At 33.8% G+C, this 10,402-nt stretch overlaps 1 protein-coding gene across 1 annotated transcript; it reads left to right on the top strand.

The window, feature by feature from the left end:
* Positions 1-4,988: 4,988 nt before the first annotated feature.
* Positions 4,989-7,780, top strand: LOC119689251 (fez family zinc finger protein erm). The gene has a single exon (XM_038104042.1). The coding sequence runs from the start codon at positions 4,996-4,998 to the stop codon at positions 7,114-7,116; it is 2,121 nt and encodes a 706-aa protein (XP_037959970.1). The 5' UTR covers positions 4,989-4,995; the 3' UTR covers positions 7,117-7,780.
* Positions 7,781-10,402: the final 2,622 nt, after the last annotated feature.

Raw genomic sequence — 10,402 nt, 5'->3', positions numbered from 1 at the left:
ATTAATATTAAATAAATAAGTATTAATATTATATAAATAATAACAATTTATTCCAGTGGAAATAACACAAACTTATATATGCATAATATATAAGATTTTATCAGAAACAATTACCGAAGCTTATTGTAAATGAATAAGGACGCTTATTTATTGTTTCTTTATAATAATATATATTGTTTTATTAAGAAAAGTATTTCTAAAAGCTTTAAATAGGAGCACAATGTAGTGCTATAGCCTTGAAGAATTATATGTGGAAGGTATATTTCTAAACAAGATTAAATAGAGAGTTTTATTCTATTCCCATATTATTTTTGTTTCATAAAAATAAAGAACTGAAATTTTTTCTCATTTTCGCAGTCTTCAAAAATTCCCATCAAAATGTTCGATATAAATTTTGTTATTTATGAATAATATTAGCATAAATATTTAACGAAACGTATTTGTTATTATTTTTCTAATATTTATTATTATTATTTTAAAAACATTTTAAATGAACTTTTTAAAAGACGAACAATAGCAATCATAGAAGTAGACTAGAATTTGCATCCTGGTTTCTCGATTTTTTTGACTATATCTTTAAATAACTTCTTAAACTTTTTTCAAGAATGTTTAAACTTCTGTAAGCTGACTAAATTGTACAATGCATGGTATTATTTTATTATGCTCCAGTAAAACTTATTTACTGGGCACTGTAAACTTATTGGTAATTTCTTTTAGTTTCCATTTTCAAATCACCAACTAACGAGCGTAGGATTTCGCTGGACATATGGGGATTAAACACTTTATAAGTACTTGATCTTCACATTAGTATTTATTTACGTTTGGCTTAGAAGTGCCTAAATAGTACTGAAAGTTGTGGCAGTTGTAATGTATGAGAGAATTATTATAAATAGTTTTAATTAATAGCAGACATCCAAATATATCTGTTGATTTCTAGTTTGATAATATGACGATTGTATTTATTTAAGATTATATTTATTTATTTTAAGGTTATATAAAAAATAATAGTGATGTACGCTTTAAAAGGAGCAGAACTATTAGAAAATTAAATTTGAAGATATCTATAAAGATATAAGAAATTGTTTCTAAAATAAAACAATTTTCGCGAGCGAAAAGTTTGCAAAGTAAGATAATTTTCGCGAGCGAAATGTTCGCAAGGTAAAATAATTTTCGCATGCGAAATATTTGCTTTTTTGTTACTAAAGTTGTTGAAAATTGGACATATAAAAGTACTTATTAGAGTTGTTCATTTTCGTGGAATTTAACTATAGGTTGTAGTAAACCGATTTCCCTAATTTTGTTAACAATGTCGAGTAAAATTAAAGGTATTAAAAAAACAAATAATAGAATTAATAATAAAGTTTTTAATAATATAATATTATTAATAAACGTTCAAGTAATATGATATTACTATTAACAATATAAATGATAAATAAGAGATATACGCATCTAAGGAAATAAAGTATTGTAAACCGCAATAAGTTCTTAATAGAACAAAAGACATTCTTCTCATTAAATAAATTCATTTTATTGAAAACTTTTTAATTGACAATATGATTAAGAATACTCACTGCATTATTGCACTCCTAAGCTATAGTAATTGTAACCAATCGTAAAAAAGGTGATAAAAAGTTATAACTTCTTTCTAAAGAAGAAGGCATTTTTTCTCATCAGACATTTCCTTCTATCCAAAAACGTATTCAAAAGTTTGCATTGTGAGCACATGAATGAATTAGACTCACCTTTTAATAGATATTAGTACTTATATTTTTTTAATGTCATTTTATTGTGAACTTAAGTCTTAATTGTAGATCAGCTAACTCTACTATAAAACTCTGGGCCGTGGAGCTGCATAACAGAACCGATTCCAATCATAATTTACTAGCTAGGAATTATATGCTGCCCCAATACCTAGCAAACTCGTTAACAGCTGCATAGTATCATAATAGTATATTAGAAGTTAGAATTTTCAAGATAGGTATGCTTTAAATCCAACGAGTCTTTCTATATTGATACGAAAATATATAACGCTTGAAACCATAATTTAGTTTCCTAGCAAGTTGTTTTTAATAAGTTGACCGGCCAGGAAGATACATTAGTACGATGTATCATTAGAGTAGAGGTTTACCTATATTACCATTACCATGAAATAATATCATCAACATTTAGAGAAACAAAAAGTAATTCAAAGTAGTAGAGAGTTCTACACAGTACAATAACAGTTCAGCAGATAAGTTGAAAGCAACCAACAAGATAACATTGTATTCAACGCTGATAACTGTATATATACTTTATATAGACTTTATCAATGTCGAAAAATTGGGATTTTCCGAAAAATTGCAGAAGATACAGGATGAAAGAAGATGAAGAGACAATGGAATAGAGTAGAGATGTAACTAGATTATAAAGTATTTATCTGATTTTACTTCTCTGACCAGACTAGACTAGATATTCAGACTGTAAATATTGAATTGTCTCTTTTTCTCTTAAAGTTTCTTAGATTTTGGTACGGGCACTTGCCGATAAGTGATGTATCAGCTCACGACTAATTGAGCTTGTCGAGCACCTTAAATAAAGAGTGGCAAAAAAAATCATTTTCATTAACTACAAATCCTAGACTTAAAAATAAAATTAGAAGTCTTCCACATAGTAAATGTTTGATTGTCTTTTTTACTTTTTATCCAAAGTTTTTGCAATTTGGGTTCGGGTACTTATCGATCAATGACTTATAGGCGTATAAGCTTGTCATACACCTTAAACTTAGATTTAAAATTATATTATGAGCCTTGTCTCTGTTTGTGTATTAATAAAACGGTGTTTATGTGCTACTTTGACAGTATAGGAAGCCTTTTCGTCCTCATAATTGAACAATTCACCGATCTATAAACTTATTTTAGCCATTTCGACAAATGTGTCAGTTATTCTTTTTCCTTTAAGAATCTATCTCTCAATTTACAGTCTACTTTTGCAACTATCCATATCTATTCATATCTATTTTTATCTCTTATCTAAAGTATTAATTCAGTGCTGTCATAAATAAATGCATCTACGGAAGACTGTGTATTAAAAATTACATCAAATGAACTTCTCATGTAGTTAATTTAATTTTTAACACTACGGAGACCACTTACGAATAATTTTCCACCAAAGGAATTATTTCAATGAAAAAATTGACCCACTCAAGCGGCAAATCGAGTTAATTAAACAGAGGCGCGCCGACATAAAAACTTACTCACATCCACACACACTCACACTCGCATACAATAAGCAAGCGTAAATTCTTCAAATCCATGTGGGTTATATCAAAAATCGGGTACGTTCGGTATGTTTGCGGTTAAAGGAAAAAAAACGGATGTCGCACATTAGCATCACTTCAAGCAGAAGAAGAGAGAAAAGAAGAAGACGGAAGTTAGCTTTACAGCAATCGCAGCCAAGTGTAAAAAATTTAATGGTGAACAAATAAACACGTTAGCATTACGCGCGGCACTGCAGATCCAAGCTCGAATGCGGCGTGTACGAGAAATAAAAAACAAAAACAAAATCAAAATAAAAAAAAAAAAATAAAATCACAAATCAAAACACAAAAAACAAAAAACAAGAAAATAAAATAAAAATTGGCATAAGCTTGCAATGAAAACAGCACAAGACAAAAAAAAAAAAAATAATTAAAGTATTTCGCTAGGGAATTCTCAATAATTTTCAGGACAAAGAAAACTAAGTAAAGTTTTTTTTTTTTTATTTTGTGATAAAAATAATGCTAAACTGAAGTGATTGCTGTCAATATGCTCGAAAGTATGTGAAGAGTATAAACATGAGCTTTTCAAGGGTACTTTGAAGTGGGGTGTTGGGCAAATATTGCACAGCACTGAAGAATTGTGACAAAAGCCAAGTTGTGCACCTCAGTACCTTAGTACCTTAGTACCTTAGTACCTCAGTACACAAAAAGTCAAGTCGAAAGCGGAAGTGTTCATCATACGCATTGGGCATGGATATTGTGAGGATGCACTCAAGTGTATGCAAAAGCATTCAATTAATTTGCGTTTCCACATTTGCCGTAGCGGGAGCGCACGGGTTAAACGCAAATCACACAATTGACTGCAAACAAATGATTCGATTCGGAGCTGTCAGAAAGGGTTCAGCTCTATTCGATTCCTTTCTCTATTTACGATTTGCGAATTACGAATTACGATTTACTATTTTCGAATTCGACTTTAATTCAAGACAACTGTGCCTAACTGCATTCACTGAACCGCGTTCCTTTCGCGATTCTTTGATTTCCAGTAACTTGCGGTTTGCATATTAATGAAGTTCAATAAATTCCAAAAAACAACAAAAAAAACAAAAAAAACAGAAAATATTCCTTAAATAAGTTTTTATTAATTATGAGTACTCGCATTTGCACACCCCTTTTATGTATTGTAAGATCAGCACAACCCTATCGTCGAAACGTGCAAAATAAATACGATGTCCTGCCGGCGGGAATTTCAGAAACCTCGAATCCTTCCATACACAATTCAGCTCAAATTGTGAAGAAATTGTGCTTTGTGCTAAGCAAAATCAAAGGATTCGGAGAAATCAAATCATTGCGATTGATTTGGCCCGGTCTAGTTGGCACATATGGGGCGTGTCAGTCAGTCAGTGTGGAATCGTTTGGTAAATTAAAAGCGCGCTGGGATTGTTTGCACGAATTAATCGCACTTGAGTGCATTTCTGAAACGGAAGCGTACGTATGTGAAACCAGCGGTTAGTCCCCGCTCCATACGGTACATAGCTATCTGCTGGCATTGGGATTTCAATTAATAATGTTCAATTGTGGTTTTTGTGTTTAGTAATTCGTTTAAGTTTGTTTTATATTCTGTCACTGCAAATATGCAAAAAAAATTATGATGCATTTTATTTTAATTAATAACCCGTTGCGATTTGCTTTTAACAAATTTGACTAAATATAACTTTCTTTTTTTTTTCATTTTCTCACAATTTTAGAGTCCTCGTGGCATGCAACCGTGTAGTCCATCCGGTGTGATTGCTATGATGCCACCATCGAAGAGCCCAACAATGGAAACTGCTGCTAGCCAGAGAGCAGGCGCTGAAGCGCAAAATTTCAATAATACTAATGAAACACTTAAGTCCAATAGCACTGCAGCAACAACAACAAACACCACCAGCGTATCGCAGTCCCATCATTCGCCTGAGCTCAATAGCAGTAACTGTACAAGTACAATTGCTTCACCTACCACGTCGCATGACACACTGACAACAAGTTCAATTAACCTAACAACACGTTCGTGTCCTCTTAAGTTTTCCATAGCTAAAATAATGGAACCAGATCAACGTTCCAATGCCACAACACAAGATTCTGAACGCTCCTGCAGTCCAATAGAAGTGACAAGCAATGATGATGACTATGAACTGGCGCAGGATCGCCATGATTTTGCTAAGACCATCAGCGCAGCTACAACGATGGTTCACTCATCTCCAACCAATGTAGAAAATTATGATTCAGCTTTCAAGAAATATGTGCCGAGTGCAAATGCCGCAGTGCAACAATTCGTAAATACACGCCATCAGGAATTAATATCCCAATATCCATTACTCTATTACGCACCAAATCAGCTCATGTGTGCCGCTGCAGCTGCACAGTACGCTGCTTTAACAGTCGCCCAACAGCAAACATTGTTGGCCAGTACTGGAGCAGCGCACTTAAGCAGTTTTACCGCCTCCCTCAATAACCTACACACGCAATCATTGCGTCGTACACTCGGTGCACCGGGTCATCATCTGGCTGCCGCCGCTGCTGCAGCTGCTGCTGCACAAGCTCAAGCACAACAAGCTGCTGCACACCATCAAGCCTTAGCAAATACACATCCTCAACTGCAACAGACATTGGAGAAGCCGACTTCGCTAGTGACGTCACACAAGTTACGCGATGCGGTGAACGTTTATCACAGTCTAAAGCGTAAACATTCGCCAACACGTACAAATGAACATATTCCAACAAGTTCGCCACCAACACCGCAACGTCATCGCACACCATCTCCAAATAACTCACTAGACGATAGCCCCGGTTCGACCACTGGTGGCAAGCAGAAAACTTTCTCATGCCTGGAATGTGGCAAGGTTTTTAATGCGCACTATAATTTAACGCGTCACATGCCCGTGCATACCGGTGCACGTCCATTCGTTTGCAAAGTTTGCGGTAAAGGTTTCAGGCAGGCCTCTACTTTATGCCGCCATAAGATTATACATACCGCCGAAAAACCACATAAATGTCAAACATGTGGCAAGGCATTCAATCGCTCCTCCACGTTGAATACACATACACGCATTCACGCCGGTTACAAACCGTTCGTATGCGAGTATTGCGGCAAAGGATTTCACCAGAAGGGCAACTATAAGAATCACAAGCTCACGCATAGTGGGGAAAAGGCATATAAGTGCAATATATGCAATAAGGCGTTTCATCAAGTCTATAATCTCACCTTTCATATGCATACACACAATGATAAGAAACCCTACACTTGCAAGGTTTGCGCCAAAGGTTTTTGTCGTAATTTCGATCTGAAGAAGCACATGCGCAAATTGCACGAGTTAGGTGGCAGCTCCTTCGATGACGATATGCCCACAGGCTCAGAACGTCGACGTGAGTATACGCGCCGTGAAGCTGCACATGCCTATCACCACCATGCTAGCCAATTGACGCCGGATTCATCGGCTGGCAGCTTATCCCCACCGATTAATGTAACCACGCCACCGCTTTCTAGTGGTGGTGAGGCTAGCAGCTCTGCTTGGCACACTCCTCAACCATACCAAGTATTGTCGGCTGCCGCAGCAGCTGCTAATCACCAAGCGGCTTCCGCAACGCACCACTACGCACAACATATACATGCACAACCAACAAACAATTTTCGTACCACCGCCTCTGAATATTCAGCCAGTTCGGCCTTTATACACCTAGCAACTGCTGCCAGTACAGCGGCTGGTGTGCCGAACGCTACAAATAACGGTGCCTCCGCTGCTACGCAAGTAATCGCAACACATCATCATCATCAGCGTCTATCCGCTGCTGCCGCCGTATCCGCAATGGATAATGTACCATTCATAGCCAAAGTATTTTGACAGCGATACTATGCCGATACGCTGGCTACCACAGCCAATTCACTGTCTGCCTCCAAGAGCATACTTATCGACTGACTGCAGTTTGTCGCCGCCGCTGCAGCGGCAACTGCGAGTACAGAAGCAGTTCTAACAAATGAAAATCTGGCACATTTCTGCGAGGAAACTCCAGCGGAATTTGTTGAAGCCAATGTGCTGACAGATGATACCGTCACCGATAACGAAACTCTTGATGTTACAGTCGCCAATGAGCAGTGCACTGCCCTGGGCAGCGCCGTGCGTGCGCTTAATGGATTCTTTTGAGTAAGAAGCGTTGATGACAGCCGTTCGCTGTTGCTGTTGCTGTTGCTGTTGTTGTACTAGAAAGGTTTCAACGCTAAATGGATATGTACGGACTCAGTCAAAGTTAACTGCATTACCGAGAAATTTCAAAATATGGTAGATATTTTGGTTGGTTGGTTAATATTGACCGAACCGTGCATGAACGACTAGAAGGAAGGCCGCAATATTTACTACCCACTCTCTTCACTTAGCACGTAGTCAAGCAATAAGTGTGATTTTTATGAAGAATTTACTTAAAACAAAAATAAAGAAATAGGACTTTTTTAAGATACTAAAGAAAATCAATTGATTTATAAAAATGTATAAAAAAATTAGAGTAACTCAAACAAAGGAACTTACTTTGTCAAATAAATTTTTGCAATTTTGAAAATAATTTATTTATTACGTTGAAATGATTGTTAAAACGATTTATTAAAGGATATCATAATTTTATTAAATTTATTTCTTATAAATAATTTTAATTAGAATTTTCATCTTCAAAATATTTTTATTATTTTGTGCTTTTTGCATAGAAGTCAAGTTAAAAGTCGCGCTACTCTCAGCCGAGTGCCTGAGGCTTGCACTTAAAGGATTTGGTTAAGGACTTGTTAAATTTTTTAAATGCTTAAATCCGAATGATCGATCACGGTTCTCAAGAACGTTGACCTTATTTCAATGAACACAGGATTTAGTATATATAAACAAATATTTATTGTATTTAATATGCATATAAAGAGAATTACTTTTAATGATATAAACAGAAAATCTAATTATTGAATTGTATATTGATGATGATATTTATTTAAAACTTAAAAAAATGATGTATTGTATATTTAAATTGTTTAGATTATAAGTGGTACTAAAAATTGAATTGAAAAAACTGAATTGAACATTATAAAACAAAAAAACAACAAAAATATATTTCAATAAAAAATTATTTAAAAATTAACTATTTTTTTTTACTAATATTTTATTAAAGAAATTGGAAGGAAGTATCGAAATATATGCGCATTGATTTAACTACGGATCTTTTTAAAATAAACTATTCTGAACAAATTTTTCCACAATGCTTTATTCCTTAATAGTTTAGTTTTTCAGTTATCGGGTTTAAAAAATGTTGATATAGATGATTTCATCAACAAAAAGCAGTCACGCCATCTACCGGCAACAAATGTATGAAGTTTGAACATTAATTACACTAACGATGTTATAACAAATAAAAGCTGGATGCATCATTTCCATAAATACATAGCAGCAGACAGCCTTACACACTTTCAAGCGACAGGAGATCGATTTTCATCGAGTGGTGAAAAAAAATAAATCGAAGTACTTTACCTCAGGAGCATAGACTTGTTATATAGAATCTCTAACTACTGTCAAACTTCCATAACTCGAAGTATCACTTTGTAAAGAAAAATTTGGACTTATGGAGACTTAGAGTAGATATATTTTTAATGATCACTAGAAGTGTTATTATTATGAAATAGTTAGATGCAAGCATAATATACAGATCTATATGTAAGAGGTACTGATACTTAGTTTAAGTTTTAAAGATGTTTATAGTGCTAGTTATGTTTATAGTTATTGACTTGGGCATTATATGACATAAAAAATTAAGATAATATTAGAAACATTTTTATGGTATTTTGAATATGTGCAGCATTTAGTGGAAGAATTATAATCGATTTGTATTTTATTATATAGAACTGCATTTTTTTATAAAATTAAGCATAAAGTCAGTCTTAACTATAATAAATAATTTTTTTTTATTTCGGTTGAATAAATAATCGGTTGAATAAATGAAACGTTTGAATTATATTTAGCAATAGGTTAGTTTGGGTTAATAGTAGAAATTTTAAAAAGTAGGAATCTACTGAGATCGAGCTCTGAATATCTTGAAAAGACCCAACATACATATATATAGTAAATTCAAAATCTATAAGAGTTTCTAACAACCTTAAAAGGTTTGATATATGCAGTTTATTTGATTTACTTACAGATCTAAGGAAGATTTTAGTAAGATCTTAGAATAATAAAGTTTCGTTAGACATAAATGGATTACTAAGCAAACATACATGAATTGAATTCCTCATTCCACATCTCAACTCCGACATTTATTATTTAAATATAAATTTCGTACGTGTTTAATAAAAATGTAAGTATTAGGATCCTTAAGTAGGTCCACAATACCAACAACTTTCATATGTAAAGCTTTTGAGGCAGCTAGAGTTTAATAAAGGACATTTATTGTTGTAGTGACTACTTCTCCCCATCTCTCTTATCACTCAATAAAATGTTTACTACTTGTAAAGTCATGACTGTTAGACTACTAGTAATCAGGGGTTACTTACTTATTCAAAACAATTTTCTATGATGTTCAGCCTTATAGTTTTATCAGCTCTTCAAATACTATGTGTTAGTGAGACTAAATACTCTAGAATTTTGTTGTAAGATTTAAATAATTATATACTAAACTTAATGACTTAATCTGAGTTCCTGCAAAAAAACTCGATTTGGATTCAGTTACATTTGAAACTATAAAAACCTCTATAAACATTTTGAGGCTTAAAAAATTTACTCAGTTGTAGGTTCTCGAAAGATGCTACTGTTTACCTTTAGTTCTACACAAAAGTACTATACAGTATAGTTCTTTCCCATTCAACATGCACTCTTAATCTGAATCCCAACGGTTGTTGCCTTTTTGCAGACCTTAAAATAACGTTTTAGAGGAAGAGACTTTATTTGAATTTCAAATTGGTCTACAAAATGTTTATGGGATTATTAGTGAATCATTTGAATGAACTTATCACTACGGATTAAGTCTGTTGCTAAATATAGTAGAATTTTACTTAGAACTTATTTAGTCAGTAGTTATTGTACGAAATCATGGGATGGAATCAATGACATGCAGTTAAAATTAGTATAGGTCTTTCAAATATTGAACTAGGCTTTATTCTATAAGATAATT

Source organism: Teleopsis dalmanni, chromosome X (genome assembly GCF_002237135.1).
Source record: "Teleopsis dalmanni isolate 2A chromosome X, ASM223713v2, whole genome shotgun sequence".
In the NCBI taxonomy this organism is placed as follows: Eukaryota; Metazoa; Arthropoda; class Insecta; order Diptera; family Diopsidae; genus Teleopsis; species Teleopsis dalmanni.
This window is presented reverse-complemented; position numbering and strand designations above follow the sequence as displayed.

Coding starts and splice junctions, on each gene's coding strand:
- LOC119689251 (XM_038104042.1), top strand. CDS start 4,996: ATGCAACCGTGTAGTCCATCCGGTGTGATTGCTATGATGCCACCATCG.